General features: G+C 44.3%; 1 protein-coding gene and 1 pseudogene across 3 annotated transcripts in view; both read left to right on the top strand.

Annotated features, from left to right (window-relative positions):
- The window catches only part of LOC139572861 (RNA-binding motif, single-stranded-interacting protein 3-like), a 336,861-nt gene that overhangs the window by 143,455 nt on the left and 175,906 nt on the right, over nucleotides 1–17,500 (top strand). For all 3 annotated transcript variants that reach the window (XM_071395677.1, XM_071395676.1, XM_071395678.1), the window contains exons 5-6: nucleotides 12,754–12,911; nucleotides 15,507–15,586. In XM_071395677.1, coding sequence (XP_071251778.1) covers nucleotides 12,754–12,911; nucleotides 15,507–15,586 — 238 coding nt within the window. The remainder of the gene's footprint in view (nucleotides 1–12,753; nucleotides 12,912–15,506; nucleotides 15,587–17,500) is intronic.
- LOC139572233 (dynein heavy chain-like) lies at nucleotides 1,685–3,030 on the top strand (annotated as a pseudogene).

Here is a 17,500-nt window from a genome sequence, read left to right on the forward strand (position 1 = left end):
CAGTATGGTCTGTTTCATATCTTTCAGTATGGTCTGCTTCATACCTTTCAGTATGGTCTGCTTCATATCTTTCAGTATGGTCTGTTTCATACCTTTCAGTATGATCTGCTTCATATCTTTCAGTATTTTGATCTTTCAGTATGATCTGCTTCGTGTCTTTCAGTATGGTCTGCTTCAGGTTTTTCAGTATGGTCTGCTTCATGTCTTTCATTATGATCTGCTTCATATCTTTCAGTATGGTCTGCTTCAGGTTTTTCAGTATGGTCTGCTTCATGTCTTTCATTATGATCTGCTTCATATCTTTCAGTATGGTCTGTTTCATGTCTTTCAGTATGGTCTACTTCATGTCTTTCAGTATGGTCTGCTTCATGTCTTTCAGTATGGTCTGCTTCATGTCTTTCAGTATGGTCTGCTTCATGTCTTTCAGTATGGTCTACTTCATGTCTTTCAGTATGGTCTGCTTCATGTCTTTCAGTATGATCTGCTTCATGTCTTTCAGTAGGATCTGCTTCATATCTTTCAGTATGGTCTGCTTTATGTCTTTCAGTATGATCTGCTTCATGTCTTTCAGTATGATCTGCTTCATATCTTTCAGTAGGATCTGCTTCATATCTTTCAGTATGGTCTGCTTCATGTCTTTCAGTGTGGTCTGCTTCATGTCTTTCAGTATGGTCTGCTTCATGTCTTTCAGTAGGATCTGCTTCATGTCTTTCAGTATGGTCTGTTTCATATCTTTCAGTATGGTCTGCTTCATACCTTTCAGTATGGTCTGCTTCATATCTTTCAGTATGGTCTGTTTCATACCTTTCAGTATGATCTGCTTCATATCTTTCAGTATTTTGATCTTTCAGTATGATCTGCTTCGTGTCTTTCAGTATGGTCTGCTTCAGGTTTTTCAGTATGGTCTGCTTCATGTCTTTCATTATGATCTGCTTCATATCTTTCAGTATGGTCTGCTTCAGGTTTTTCAGTATGGTCTGCTTCATGTCTTTCATTATGATCTGCTTCATATCTTTCAGTATGGTCTGTTTCATATCTTTCAGTATGGTCTGCTTCATATCTTTCAGTATGGTCTGCTTCATGTCTTTCAGTATGGTCTGCTTCATGTCTTTCAGTATGGTCTGCTTCATGTCTTTCAGTAGGATCTGCTTCATATCTTTCAGTATGGTCTGATTTATGTCTTTCAGTATGATCTGCTTCATATCTTTCAGTAGGATCTGCTTCATGTTTTTCAGTAGGATCTGCTTCATATCTTTCAGTATGGTCTGCTTTATGTCTTTCAGTATGATCTGCTTCATATCTTTCAGTAGGATCTGCTTCATGTCTTTCAGTAGGATCTGCTTCATATCTTTCAGTATGGTCTGCTTCATATCTTTCAGTATGGTCTGCTTCATGTCTTTCAGTATGATCTGCTTCATGTCTTTCAGTATGGTCTGCTTCATGTCTTTCAGTAGGATCTGCTTCATATCTTTCAGTATGGTCTGATTTATGTCTTTCAGTATGGTCTGTTTCATATCTTTCAGTATGGTCTGTTTCATACCTTTCAGTATGATCTGCTTCATATCTTTCAGTATTTAGATCATTCAGTATGATCTGCTTCATATCTTTCAGTATGGTCTGCTTCATGTCTTTCAGTATGGTCTGCTTCATATCTTTCAGTGTGAATTGCTTCATATCTTTCAGTATGGTCTGCTTCATGTCTTTCAGTATGGTCTGCTTCATGTCTTTCAGTAGGATCTGCTTCATATCTTTCAGTATGGTCTGCTTTATGTCTTTCAGTATGATCTGCTTCATATCTTTCAGTAGGATCTGCTTCATGTCTTTCAGTAGGATCTGCTTCATATCTTTCAGTATGGTCTGCTACATATCTTTCAGTATGGTCTGCTTCATGTCTTTCAGTATGGTCTGCTTCATGTCTTTCAGTAGGATCTGCTTCATGTCTTTCAGTATGGTCTGCTTCATGTCTTTCAGTATGGTCTGCTTCATGTCTTTCAGTATGGTCTGCTTCATGTTTTTCAGTAGGATCTGCTTCATATCTTTCAGTATGGTCTGCTTCATGTCTTTCAGTATGGTCTGCTTCATGTCTTTCAGTAGGATCTGCTTCATGTCTTTCAGTAGGATCTGCTTCATGTCTTTCAGTATGGTCTGCTTCATGTCTTTCAGTATGGTCTGCTTCATGTCTTTCAGTATGGTCTGCTTCATGTCTTTCAGTATGGTCTGCTTCATGTCTTTCAGTATGATCTGCTTCATATCTTTCAGTAGGATCTGCTTCATGTCTTTCAGTAGGATCTGCTTCATATCTTTCAGTATGGTCTGCTACATATCTTTCAGTATGGTCTGCTTCATGTCTTTCAGTATGGTCTGCTTCATGTCTTTCAGTAGGATCTGCTTCATGTCTTTCAGTATGGTCTGCTTCATGTCTTTCAGTATGGTCTGCTTCATGTCTTTCAGTATGGTCTGCTTCATGTTTTTCAGTAGGATCTGCTTCATATCTTTCAGTATGGTCTGCTTCATGTCTTTCAGTATGGTCTGCTTCATGTCTTTCAGTAGGATCTGCTTCCTGTCTTTCAGTAGGATCTGCTTCATGTCTTTCAGTATGGTCTGCTTCATGTCTTTCAGTATGGTCTGCTTCATGTCTTTCAGTATGGTCTGCTTCATGTCTTTCAGTATGGTCTGCTTCATGTCTTTCAGTATGGTCTGCTTCATGTCTTTCAGTATGGTCTGCTTCATGTTTTTCAGTAGGATCTGCTTCATATCTTTCAGTATGGTCTGCTTTATGTCTTTCAGTATGGTCTGCTTCATGTCTTTCAGTATGGTCTGCTTCATGTCTTTCAGTATGGTCTGCTTCATGTCTTTCAGTATGGTCTGCTTCATGTCTTTCAGTATGGTCTGCTTCATGTCTTTCAGTATGGTCTGCTTCATGTCTTTCAGTATGGTCTGCTTCATGTCTTTCAGTATGGCCTGCTTCATGTCTTTCAGTATGGTCTGCTTCATGTCTTTCAGTATGGTCTGCTTCATGTCTTTCAGTAGGATCTGCTTCCTGTCTTTCAGTATGGTCTGAGGAGATGCCATTAGCAAGAAAGACTGGAACATTTAAAAAGTTTTTGATGGAACTTTCTTTATTCATTTTGATTCTCATATCTCAGCTTCTTCCTTGATAATCCAGCAGCTTTCTGGTTATTGCGTTTATGTAATGAAACACCCAGACACTCACAAGAATTATACGGAGAGACAGTTGGAATGAGACAGTTGGAATGAGAAGTGTGTGTGTGTTTCTAAGCGATGTGAAGTTGTGTGTGTGTGTGTGTGTTTAGGGCTTTGTGACTAATCTCAGATAGTTATTAAAGCCTGGGTTGGAGGGACACTCTTACCCCCTCTTTCTCTCTCCCCCTCCCTCACTTTCTGTATTTCTCTCCCTTTTTCTCTCTCCCCCTCCCTCACCTTCTGTCTTTCTCTCTCTCTCCCTCCCTCACTTTCTGTCTTTCTCTCTCTCCCCCTCCCTCACTTTCTGTCTTTCTCTCCCTTTTTCTCTCTCCCCCTCCCTCACTTTCTGTCTTTCTCTCTCTCCCCCTCCCTCACTTTCTGTCTTTCTCTCTCTCCCCTCCCTCACTTTCCGTCTTTCTCTCCCTTACTCTCTCTCTCCCTCCCTCACTTTGTAATTGGGTTCCATTTAGAACGCAGCCCTTGTATTCTGCCTCGCTGGCCTGCTGACGAGATCCCATTCAGCTGAAAGGCCCTGGAGAGCCTGGTGAACTTTATCTAGCATTAGCATTCAGCTAGCGTTAGCCTGATATTCCATGGAGCGGTGTGTGTGTTTGTGCGTGTGTGTGTGTTAGTTAGCGTTAGCCTGATATCTAAAGGAGGGGTGTGTATATTAGCTAGCGTTAGCCTGATATTCCATGGAGCGGTGTGTGTGTTTGTGCGTGTGTGTGTGTTAGTTAGCGTTAGCCTGATATCTAAAGGAGGGGTGTGTATATTAGCTAGCGTTAGCCTGATATCTAAAGGAGGGGTGTGTGTGTTAGCTAGCGTTAGCCTGATATCTAAAGGAGGGGTGTGTATATTAGCTAGCGTTAGCCTGATATCTAAAGGAGGTGTGTGTGTGTGTGTTAGCTAGCGTTAGCCTAATGTCTAAAGGAGGGATGTGTGTGTGTGTGTTAGCTAGCGTTAGCCTGATATCTAAAGGAGGGGTGTGTGTGTGTTAGCTAGCGTTAGCCTGATATCTAAAGGAGGGGTGTGTGTGTTAGCTAGCGTTAGCCTGCTATCTAAAGGAGGGGTGTGTGTGTTAGCTAGCGTTAGCCTGATATCTAAAGGAGGGGTGTGTGTGTGTGTTAGCTAGCCTTAGCCTGATATCTCATGGAGCATTGTGCATGTGTTAGCTAGCGTTAGCCTGCTATCTAAAGGAGGGGTGTGTGTGTTAGCTAGCGTTAGCCTGATATCTAAAGGAGGGGTGTGTGTGTGTGTTAGCTAGCCTTAGCCTGATATCTCATGGAGCATTGTGCATGTGTTAGCTAGCGTTAGCCTAATATCTCAAGGAGGGGTGTGTGTATTAGCTTGCGTTAGCCTGATATCTAAAGGAGGGCTGTGTGTTTTAGCTAGCGTTAGCCTGATATCTCATGGAAGAGTGTGTGTGTGTGTGTGTGTTAGCTAGCTAGCGTTAGCCTGATATCTCATGGAAGAGTGTGTGTGTGCGTGTGTGTTAGCTAGCTAGCGTTAGCCTGATATCTCATGGAGGGATGGGACGCCTCTTTCTACAGCATCACTCACAGCATTCATTACCAACTAGCTTCCCGGTGCCTGTATCCCCTGGGACATGAAGATGCTGTGTCAACATGACTGTATGTGTGTGTGTATGTGTGTGTGTGTGTGTGTGTGTGTGTGTGGGGGGGGGGGGGAATCCCCCCCCCCCCCCGGGATATGAGTGAAGACGCTGTGTCAACATGAGAGCCAGGCTGATGGCCTCGAGCAGAGATCTCAGCGCTGACCCACTAGTTTAACGTCTGTTCAGAGATCTCAGCGCTGACCCACTACTTTAACGTCTGTTCAGAGATCTCAGCGCTGACACACTAGTTTAACGTCTGTTCAGAGATCTCAGCGCTGACACACTAGTTTAACGTCTGTTCAGAGATCTCAGCGCTGACACACTAGTTTAACGTCTGTTCAGAGATCTCAGCGCTGACACACTAGTTTAACGTCCGTTCAGAGATCTCAGCGCTGACACACTAGTTTAACGTCTGTTCAGAGATCTCAGCGCTGACACACTAGTTTAACGTCTGTTCAGAGATCTCAGCGCTGACACACTAGTTTAACGTCCGTTCAGAGATCTCAGCGCTGACACACTAGTTTAACGTCTGTTCAGAGATCTCAGCGCTGACACACTAGTTTAACGTCTGTTCAGAGATCTCAGCGCTGACACACTAGTTTAACGTCTGTTCAGAGATCTCAGCGCTGACACACTAGTTTAACGTCTGTTCAGAGATCTCAGCGCTGACACACTAGTTTAACGTCTGTTCAGAGATCTCAGCGCTGACACACTAGTTTAACGTCCGTTCAGAGATCTCAGCGCTGACACACTAGTTTAACGTCTGTTCAGAGATCTCAGCGCTGACACACTAGTTTAACGTCTGTTCAGAGATCTCAGCGCTGACACACTAGTTTAACGTCTGTTCAGAGATCTCAGCGCTGACACACTAGTTTAACGTCCGTTCAGAGATCTCAGCGCTGACACACTAGTTTAACGTCTGTTCGTCTAAAACGACGTGGCTGCTAGCTGGTCGGGAGAGACGTCACGGCTGGCTCCCAAGCGGCACCCTATTCCCTATTTAAGTGCACTACTTTGAACAAGGGGGCCCATAAGGCTCTGTTCAAACCTAGTACACTTGATAGGGAGCCGGGTGCCGTTTAGGACAGCCTAGGAGACAAAGCGCCAGTCAGTAGTATGGACTCGTTTTGTATTCATGTAGCTCCACCTAACCTGCTGCACAGCAGGCTGTCCTGCCTGCTGATGAGAACGCAAGTATATCTGTCAGTGTTACTGACTATAGTGAGGGTTTGTTGTTGTGAGGTTTAGTCCCCCATGGCCTGACATACTGACTATAGTGAGGGTTTGTTGTTGTGAGGTTTAGTCCCCCATGGCCTGACATACTGACTATAGTGAGGGTTTGTTGTTGTGAGGTTTAGTCCCACATGGCCTGACATACTGACTATAGTGAGGGTTTGTTGTTGTTGTGGGGTTTAGTCCCACATGGCCTGACATACTGATTATAGTGAGGGTTTGTTGTTGTGGGGTTTAGTCCCCCATGGCCTGACATACTGATTATAGTGAGGGTTTGTTGTTGTGGGGTTTAGTCCCCCATGGCCTGACATACTGACTATAGTGAGGGTTTGTTGTTGTGGGGTTTAGTCCCACATGGCCTGACATACTGACTATAGTGAGGGTTTGTTGTTGTGGGGTTTAGTCCCACATGGCCTGACATACTGACTATAGTGAGGGTTTGTTGTTGTGGGGTTTAGTCCCCCATGGCCTGACATACTGATTATAGTGAGGGTTTGTTGTTGTGGGGTTTAGTCCCCCATGGCCTGACATACTGACTATAGTGAGGGTTTGTTGTTGTGGGGTTTAGTCCCACATGGCCTGACATACTGACTATAGTGAGGGTTTGTTGTTGTGGGGTTTAGTCCCACATGGCCTGACATACTGACTATAGTGAGGGTTTGTTGTTGTGTTCTGGGGTCTAGTTTGTATTTATTTTTTATTATGGATCCCCATTAGTTCCTGCCAAGGCAGCAGCTACTCTTCCTGGGGTCCAGCAGAATTAAGGCAGTTTATGCAATTTTAAAACATTACAATACATTCACAACACACTGTGTGCCCTCAGACCCCTACTCCACCACTACCACATATCTACAGTACTAAATCCGTGTGTGTGTGTGTGTGTGTGTGTGTGTGTGTGTGTGTGTGTGTGTGTGTGTGTGTGTGTGTGTGTGTGTGTGTGTGTGTGTGTGTGTGTGTGTGTGTGTGTGTGTGTGTGTGTTGCCTCACAATCCCCGCTGTTCCATATGGTGTTTTTTTATATATTTTTTAAAATCTGATTGTACTACTTATATCAGTTACCTGATGTGGAATAGAGTTCCATGTAGTCATGGCTCTATGTAGTACTGTGGAATAGAGTTCCATGCAGTCATGGCTCTATGTAGTACTGTGGAATAGAGTTCCATGCAGTCATGGCTCTATGTAGTACTGTAGAATAGAGTTCCATGCAGTCATGGCTCTATGTCGTACTGTGGAATAGAGTTCCATGTAGTCATGGCTCTATGTAGTACTGTAGAATAGAGTTCCATGTAGTCATGGCTCTATGTAGTACTGTAGAATAGAGTTCCATGCAGTCATGGCTCTATGTAGTACTGTGGAATAGAGTTCCATGTAGTCATGGCTCTATGTAGTACTGTGGAATAGAGTTCCATGTAGTCATGGCTCTATGTAGTACTGTGGAATAGAGTTCCATGTAGTCATGGCTCTATGTAGTACTGTGGAATAGAGTTCCATGCAGTCATGGCTCTATGTAGTACTGTGGAATAGAGTTCCATGTAGTCATGGCTCTATGTAGTACTGTGGAATAGAGTTCCATGTAGTCATGGCTCTATGTAGTACTGTGGAATAGAGTTCCATGTAGTCATGGCTCTATGTAGTACTGTGGAATAGAGTTCCATGCAGTCATGGCTCTATGTAGTACTGTGGAATAGAGTTCCATGCAGTCATGGCTCTATGTAGTACTGTGGAATAGAGTTCCATGTAGTCATGGCTCTATGTAGTACTGTGGAATAGAGTTCCATGCAGTCATGGCTCTATGTAGTACTGTGGAATAGAGTTCCATGTAGTCATGGCTCTATGTAGTACTGTAGAATAGAGTTCCATGTAGTCATGGCTCTATGTAGTACTGTAGAATAGAGTTCCATGTAGTCATGGCTCTATGTAGTACTGTAGAATAGAGTTCCATGTAGTCATGGCTCTATGTAGTACTGTAGAATAGAGTTCCATGTAGTCATGGCTCTATGTAGTACTGTAGAATAGAGTTCCATGCAGTCATGGCTCTATGTAGTACTGTGGAATAGAGTTCCATGCAGTCATGGCTCTATGTAGTACTGTGGAATAGAGTTCCATGTAGTCATGGCTCTATGTAGTACTGTGGAATAGAGTTCCATGCAGTCATGGCTCTATGTAGTACTGTGGAATAGAGTTCCATGCAGTCATGGCTCTATGTAGTACTGTGGAATAGAGTTCCATGCAGTCATGGCTCTATGTAGTACTGTGGAATAGAGTTCCATGCAGTCATGGCTCTATGTAGTACTGTGCGCCTCCCATAGTCTGTTCTGGACTTGGGGACTGTGATGAGACCTCTGGTGGCATGTCTTGTGGGGTATGTATGGGTGTCTGAGTTGTGTGCCAGTAGTTTAAACAGACCTCTGGTGGCATGTCTTGTGGGGTATGTATGGGTGTCCGAGCTGTGTGCCAGTAGTTTAAACAGACCTCTGGTGGCATGTCTTGTGGGGTATGCATGGGTGTCTGAGCTGTGTGCCAGTAGTTTAGACAGACAGCTCGGTGCATTCAACATGTCAATATCTCTCATAAATAAAAGTAATGAAGTCAATCTCTCCTCCACTTTCAGCCAGGAGAGATTGACATGCATATAATTAATATTAGCTCTCTGTGTATATCCAAGGGCCAGCCGTGCTGCCCTGTTCTGAGCCAATTGCAACTTTCCTAAGTTCGTCTTTGTGGCACCTGACCACACGACTGAACAGTAGTCAAGGTGCGACAAAACTAGGGCCTGTAGGACCTGCCTTGCTGATAGTTTTGTTAAAACGTCTTCAGGATTGGTGTCCCTTCCACGGGACGGTTGAGCTAACGTAGGCTAATGCGATTAGCATGAGGTTGTAAGTAACAAGAACATTTCCCAGGACATAGACACATCTGATATTGGCAGAAAGCTTAAATTCTTGTTTATCTAACTGCACTGTCCAATTTACAGTAGCTATTACAGTGAAAGAATACAATGCTATTGTTTGAGGAGAGTGCACAGTTTTGAACATGAAAAGTCATTAATAAACAAATTAGGCACATTTGGGCAGTCTTCATACTACATTTTGAACAGAAATGCAATGGTTCATTGGATCAGTCTAAAACGTTTCACATACACTGCTGCCATCTAGTGGCCACTATCTAAATTGCACCTGGGCTGGAATAATACATTATGGCCTTTCTCTTGCATTGAAAAAAACGCTTTTTTTTCCCTTTGTATTATCTTTTACCAGATCTAATGTGTTATATTCTACTACATTCCTTTCACATTTCCACAAACTTCAAAGTGTTTCCTTTCAAATGGTACCAAGAATATGCATATCGTTGCTTCAGGGCCTGAGCTACAGGCAGTTAGATTTAGGTTTGTCATTTTAGGAGAAAATTGAAAAAAGGGGGCGATCCTTATTTTTTTAACTGCATTGTTGGTTAGTGGCTCGTAAGTAAGCATTACACTGTAACATGTATGCGGCACATGTGACAAATACAATTTGATTTGATTTGAGCATGTTTGGGATGCTCTGGATCGACGTGTACGACAGCGTGTTTGAGGTCCCGAGCCAATATTCAGCAACTTCACACAGCCATTGAAGAGGAGTGGGACAACATTCCACAGGCCACAATCAACAGCCTGATCAACTCTATGTGAAGGAGATGTGTCGTGCTGCATGAGGCAAATGGTGGTCACACCAGATACTGACTGGTTCCCTGATCCACGTCCCAATTATTATTATTATTTAAAGGTTTCTGTGACCAACTGATATACATCTCTATTCCCAGTCATGTGAATTCCATAAATTAGAACCTAATGAAATGATTTCAATAGACTGATTTCCTTATATGAACTGAAAATCAGTAAAAAAAATCTTTTGAAATTGTTGCATGTTAAGTTTATATTTTTGTTCAGTATACATGATTTGTTGTAATTTTAATTTGGTATTTTCTGCTGGATTGAAACTGAAAATGCAACCATCTTTCTATGGCTTGTGGAGATGATGTCATAATAGACTGCTTCTGACCACACCCCCTATGAGCCCGGGGCAAAATAAAGCCACCCACTCTGAGACTAAAAGGTGCTATGAATACCTTATCTTAATTTGATCATCCTGTTGTTGCAGGACATTTTGTAGTGAATTCAAGGTTTTAAAAAAAGGCTTCTGAAGTTTGTACTTTCCACTTTAAAATGTCAGACTTGATTTGCCCTCATGGAAAATGTATCAACCCCTACAAAAAAAAATTGCATTCATTATAATCCATATAATAATTCAAATTTCCTGTTGCTGCAGGATACTTTTTCTGCTGTGAGAAACTGGGTCAAATTAAGATGGCATCTGTATCTAGAACCTCAAAGGGTTCTTCGGCTGTCCTCATAAGATAACCTTTTGAATAACCTTTTTAGGTTCCAGGTAGAACCCTTTTGGGTTCCAAGTAGAACCCGTTCCACAGAGGGTTCTATATGGAATCCAAAAGGGTTCTACCTGGAACCAAAAAGGATTCTACCTGGAACCTAAAAGGATTCTACCTGGAACCTAAAAAGATTCTACCTGGAACCTAAAAGGATTCTACCTGGAACCTAAAAGGATTCTACCTGGAACCAAAAAGGGTTCTACCTTGAACCAAAAAGGATTCTACCTGGAATCAAAAAGGGTCCTCCTATTGGTATGGCTGAGGAACTGTTTTGGAACCTGTTTTTCTAAGACTGTATATATGGGATAGACAGGGGTGTCAAACTCATTCCACGGAGGGCCTAGTGTCTGCAGGTTTTTGGTTTTTCCTTTCAATAAAGCCCTAGACAACCAGGTGTGGGGAGTTCCTAACTAATTAGTGATGTTAATTCATCAATCAGGTACAAGGGAGGAGCGAAAACCCGCAGACACTCGGCCCCCCGTGGAATGAGTTTGACACCTGTGGGATAGAGTGTCATTTGGGACGCAGCCTACGTCTTCTGATATGGTTATTTATGATACTCTAGGCCTATTAACACCATCCTAATATTGAGTTGGTTATTTATGATACTCTAGGCCTATTAACACCATCCTAATATTGAGTTGCACACACTTTTTCCCTCAGAACCGCCTCAATTTGTCCGGGCTTGGACTCTACAAGGTGTCGAAAGTGTTTCGCAGGGATGCTGGCCCATGTTGACTCCACTGCGTCCCAAAGTTGTGTCGAGTTGGCTGGATGTCCTTTGAGTGGTGGACCATTCTTGATCCACACAGGAAACTGTTGAGCGTGAAAAACCCAGCAGCGTTGCAGTTCTTGACACAAACCGGTGCGCCTGGCACCTACTACAATACCCTGTTCAGAAGCACTTACATCTTGTTTCTTGCCCCGTTCACCCTTCTGATTGGCACAAATAAACAATCCTTGTCTCAATTGTCTCAAGGCTTAAAACATATCATTTAACTTGTCTCCTCCCCTTCATCTACACTGACTGAAGTGGATTTAAGGGAAATCAACGAGGGATCATGGCTTTCACCTGGATTCTCCTGGTCAGTCCATGTCATGGAAAGAGCAGGTGTTCCTAATGTTTTGTCCACTCAGTGTAAGTTCTGGATACTAGCCCAGAGATGATTCCCCTGGTCAGTCTATGTCATGGAAGGAGCAGGTGTTCCTAATGTTTTGTCCAGTCAGTGTAAGTTCTGGAGACTAGCCCAGAGATGGTTCCTCTGGTCAGTCTATGTCATGGAAGGAGCAGGTGTTCCTAATGTTTAGTAGACTCAGTGTAAGTTCTGGAGACTAGCCCAGAGATGATTCCCCTGGTCAGTCTATGTCATGGAAGGAGCAGGTGTTCCTAATGTTTTGTCCAGTCAGTGTAAGTTCTGGAGACTAGCCCAGAGATGGTTCCTCTGGTCAGTCTATGTCATGGAAGGAGCAGGTGTTCCTAATGTTTAGTAGACTCAGTGTAAGTTCTGGAGACTAGCCCAGAGATGATTCCCCTGGTCAGTCTATGTCATGGAAGGAGCAGGTGTTCCTAATGTTTTGTCCAGAGCTGATCTAAGGAGGTGATGTAGCCATGACAACATCTGTAAATGACATTGAGCTCTGTGATGTGATGTCAACAGGAGTCAAGGTCCACACTGGGTGGAATATGAGAGGAGAGAGGGGGACTGTGTGTCCAGCCAAACTATTCCTGTGTTCTGTCACACACACACACACACACACACACACACACACACACACACACACACACACACACACACACACACACACACACACACACACACACACACACACACACACACACACACACAGGGGGACTGTGTGTCCAGCCAAACTATTCTTGTGTGAGTGTCAATGTAACCCTCTTCTCTCTCTCCCCCTCTCTCTCTCTTACCTCCCCCTCTCTCTCTCCCTCTCTCCCTCTCTCCTCCCCTCTCTCTCTCTCTCCCCCTCTTTCCCTCCCTCCCTCTCTCTCCCTCTCTCTCTCTTACCTCCCCCTCTCTCTCTTTCCCTCTCTCCCCTCTCTCTCTCCTCCCCTCTTCTCTCTCCCCCGCTCTCTCTCTTACCCCCCTCTCTCTCCTCTCTCCTCCCCTCTCTCTCCTCCCCTCTCCCTCTCTGTCTCCCTCTCTCTCTCTCTCTTACCTCCCCCCCTTTCTCTCTCTCTCTCTCTCCCCCCTCCTCTCCCTCTTTCCTCCCCTCTCTCTCCTCCCCTCTCTCCCCCCCCCCCCCCCCCACAGCAACAGGAACAGGATCCTACTAACCTGTACGTCTCCAACCTGCCTGTATCCATGGATGAGCAGGAGCTGGAGAACCAGCTGACACCGTTCGGTCACGTCATCTCCACACGGGTCCTACGGGACGCCAACGGGGTCAGCAGAGGAGTCGGCTTCGCCAGGTACACACGCACGCACGCACACACACACACACACACACACACACACACACACACACACACACACACACACACACATGTACGCTGAAACATACACACACACACACACACACACACACACACACACACACACACACACACACACACACACACACACACACACACACACACACACACATATATACGCTGAAACACACACACACACACACACACACATATATACAAACACACACACACACGAAACACACACACACACCCATATATACGCTGAAACACACACACACACACACACACATATATACGCTGAAACACACACACACACACACACATATATACGCTGAAACACACACTGGGTGGTGTTCTGATTTGAAATATGCTGAACTTGAATTTCCACAAATCCCATTGGCATCAATTTAAAATGTTTTGTCAAATTGTAATTTTATGCGTTCTCATCTGGGCTCTGTATCAGGCCCCCGGAGTGAATTTAGAGTCTCCTCACCTTGTTCCTGGGACCTTAGTCCCACCTGAGTCTCCCCTAATGGGAGAGTCCTTCTCAGTTTCCTCTGGACAGGGGTGGAAAAAGTACTCAATTGTTATATTTGAGTAAAAGTAAAGATACCTTAATAGAAAATGACTCAAGTAAAAGTGAAAGTGACCCAGTAAAATACAATATTCTTAATCTTAAGTATCAAATGTAAAAGTAACTGGTATAAATAATTTACAATACCTTATATTAAGCAAACGGCACCATTTTAAAAAAATTTACTGATAGCCAGGGGAACAGATGTATATGAGTATGGAGGTAAAAAGTAGTTATTTTCTTTAGGAATGTAGTGGAGTAAAATAAAAGTTTTTCAGAAAAATATAAATAACAAAGTAAAGTATAGATACCTCCCCAAAGAATACATAAGTAGTACTTTTTACACCACTGCCTCTGGAATGTGCCAGCGATTAGAAATCCAGCCAAGCCTTTTTATTCAGCCCTGTCTTTTCCTGGTCTGACCTCTCTGTATTCAGGGTCAGTGGCTGAAGAGAATGACTAGAGAAAGACTTCTCTGGGATCACCCTCTGACTCCCTGACAGAATGACTAGAGAAAGACTTCTCTGGGATCACCCTCTGACTCCCTGACAGAATGACTAGAGAAAGACTTCTCTGGGATCACCCTCTGACTCCCTGACAGAATGACTAGAGAAAGACTTCTCTGGGATCACCCTCTGACTCCCTGACAGAATGACTAGAGAAAGACTTCTCTGGGATCACCCTCTGACTCCCTGTGCCAAGCTCAGCTGATAATTAGTCCTTCAGACATGATTGGGTGAACAGAGATGAACGGGGCCTCACAAAGGAGCTGCATCGTAGAGCAGAGAGTAGAGCAGAGAGTAGAACAGAGAGCAGAGAGCAGAACAGAGAGTAGAGCAGAGCAGAGAAGAGAGTAGAGCAGAGAGTAGAGCAGAGAGTAGAGCAGAGAGTAGAGAGCAGAGCAGAGAGTAGAGCAGAGTAGAGCAGAGAGTAGAGAATGGAGCCTTTCAATGGACAAAGGAAACAACATCCAGTCTCCCTCCTCTTCTCTTCCTCTCTTCCTCCTTAAGCAACCCACAGGAAAGGCCTGTTAGTGTATTTGACCTGACTGAAACTCTCTCTCTCTCTCTCTCTCTCTCTCTCTCTCTCTCTCTCTCTCTCTCTCTCTCTCTCTCTCTCTCTCTCTCTCTCTCTCTCTCTCTCTCTCTCTCTCTCTCAATTCAAGTGGCCTTATTGGCATGGGAAACATATGTTTACGTTGTCAAAGCAAGTGAAATGGATAAACAAAAGTGAAATAAACAATAAAAAGTGAACAGTAAATATTATAGTCACATAAGTTCTGAAATAATAAAGATATTTCATGTCATATTATGTCTATATATAGTGTTACAAATGTCATATTATATATATACAGTGTTGTAACAATGTGAAAATAGTTAATGTACAAAAAGGGAAAATAAATAAACATAAATATGGGTTGTATTTATAATGGTGTTTGTTCTTCACTGGTTGCCCTTTTCTTGTGGCAACAGGTCACAAATCTTACTGCTGTGAGGCACACTGTGGAATTTCACCCAGTAGATGTGTAACCTGTGTAACCTGAGGGAAATATGTGTCTCTAATATGGTCATACATTTGGCAGGAGGTTAGGAAGTGCAGCTCAGTTTCCACCTCATTTTGTGGGCAGTGAGCACATAGCCTGTCTTCTCTTGAGAGCCAGGTCTGCCTACGGCGGTCTTTCTCAATAGCAAGGCTATGCTCACTGAGTCTGTACATAGTCAAAGCTTTCCTTAAGTTTGGGTCAGTCACAGTGGTCAGGTATTCTGCCACTGTGTACTCTCTGTTTAGGGCCAAATAGCATTCTAGTTCGCTCTGTTTTTTTGTTAATTCTTTCCAATGTGTCAAGTAATTATCTTTTTGTTTACTCATCATGATCTCTCTCTGTCCCTCTCTCTCTCTCTCTGTCCCTCTCTCTCTCTCTCTCTCTCTCTCTCTCTGTCCCTCTCTCTCTCTCTCTCTCTCTCTCTCTCTGTCTCTCTCTCTCTGTCTCTCTCTCTGCCCCCCCCCCCTCCTCTCAGGATGGAGTCAACAGAGAAGTGTGCTGTGGTGATTCAACATTTCAACGGGAAGTTTCTCCAGACTCCACCAGGCGTACCAGGTATGAGGAACACCTACTCTGCGTTTTTTGGGGGTGTTGAGTTCAAAGTGCTTAGATTTGTAACTTAAAGGCCCAGTGTAGTTGTAAAACATAAACATTTTCCTGTGTTGTATATATTTGCACACTAGGAGGTTGGAATAATACTGTGAAATAGTGAAAAGGATGATCATGTCCTTTTAAGTGTAAAAGTTGTTTGAAAAAACAACCTGTAATTTACAGCCTGTTTTGGTGGGATGGAGTTTTGGTCTGCCTGGTGACATCACTATGCGATTCATTATTGAATAGACCAATAAGAAAGAGAGTTCTAAACCTCTCTGCCAATAACAGCTAGTTTTCAGTCCCCCCCCCACTCAGACCACTCCCAGACAGTTCTAGCAGAATCCTTGTTTGAGAAATTGCTCTTTGCTAAAAAGCTATTTCTGTTATTTTTTTTTAAACAATCACAGTAAAGTACTTAATTGTCACCCAGAAATGATATTGAGATTTAAATGGGTGCATTGGACCTTTAATCTCCTCTCTGAGTCCTGGAGAAACCGGTTCTATTTGTCCTGAAAGTACCTCTGATGATTTTACAAGTGTGTCCATGAATCCCAAAGCAACTGAGTCTCTGACATCCCCTGCAGCCGACAAGCTATCCCCTTCCCTATAAACACAGCAGTAAACGCCCCAGGCAGAACCCTGGTTTACACACAGGCACATAGCCGTCCTAACCTGTCAGCCTGGGGTCCTCATGCCTCCGTGATGGTTCCTGTCTGGCTCAAGCTGAGCTCAGTTTCCTACTGCGCTGTGTCTGATGGCACTCCTCTCTCCATGGTCCTTCTGGCTCAGAGCACAGCCTCCATGTTTTATTCAGAACCACAGGAGGGAGGGAGGGAGGGAGGGAGGGAGGGAGGGAGGGAGGGAGGGAGGGAGGGAGGGAGATATAGAGGGGAAGCTAGAGAGAGAGATGAGGGGATAGAGGGTAAAAGAGGGGAAGTAGAAGGAAATGTTTAGAATCCTTTTTCATTTGTCTCTGGGGTGACGTGTGGGAGGGAGGGAGGAGAGGGAGAGGGAGAGAGAGGGAGAGAGGAGAGGGAGGAGAGTGAGAGAGGAGAGGGAGGAGAGGGAGGAGAGGGAGGGAGATATAGAGGGGAAGCTAGAGAGAGAGATGAGGGGATAGAAGGTAAAAGAGGGGAAGTAGAAGGAAATGTTTAGAATCCTTTTTCATTTGTCTCTGGGGTGACGTGTGGGAGGGAGGGAGGAGAGGGAGGAGAGGGAGAGGGAGAGGGGGAGAGGAGAGGGAGGAGAGTGAGAGAGGAGAGGGAGGAGAGGGAGGAGAGGGAGAGAGAGGGAGAGAGGAGAGGGAGGAGAGTGAGAGAGGAGAGGGAGGAGAGGGAGAGAGAGGGAGGGAGAGAGGGAGAGAGAGAGAGAGAGGGGAGAGGGAGGAGAGTGAGAGAGGAGAGGGAGGAGAGTGAGAGAGGAGAGGGAGAGAGAGGGAGAGAGGAGAGTGAGAGAGGAGAGGGAGAGAGAGGGAGGGAGAGAGGGAGAGAGAGGGAGGGAGAGAGGGAGAGAGAGAGAGAGAGAGAGAGAGAGAGAGAGAGAGAGCAGTAGATTGTCGAGCGGTCTCTGATCTAGAGATCTGATTTGTGAGGTGTATCTGTGTGGCAGACAGGTGTATGATGGATCACTCCATCTATCTTTGTCTGATACTCCCGGGACACCGCCAGCCTCCTTCAGTACTGTGTGGGTGGGTAGCCTATGCATTGGAAGGTGTAACTGATCGTACCCGTTTGGACTCGGCCAGCAGGTCGTCTTCATAGAGACTCGTAACCAGACTGAATGAGATGGGATGTAGGAAACCTGTACGATTAGTCACAGTCAGTGGAATAACATGTAGGAAACCTGTACGATTAGTCACAGTCAGCGGAATAACAT

This window comes from Salvelinus alpinus, chromosome 4 (genome assembly GCF_045679555.1).
Source record: "Salvelinus alpinus chromosome 4, SLU_Salpinus.1, whole genome shotgun sequence".
In the NCBI taxonomy this organism is placed as follows: Eukaryota; Metazoa; Chordata; class Actinopteri; order Salmoniformes; family Salmonidae; genus Salvelinus; species Salvelinus alpinus.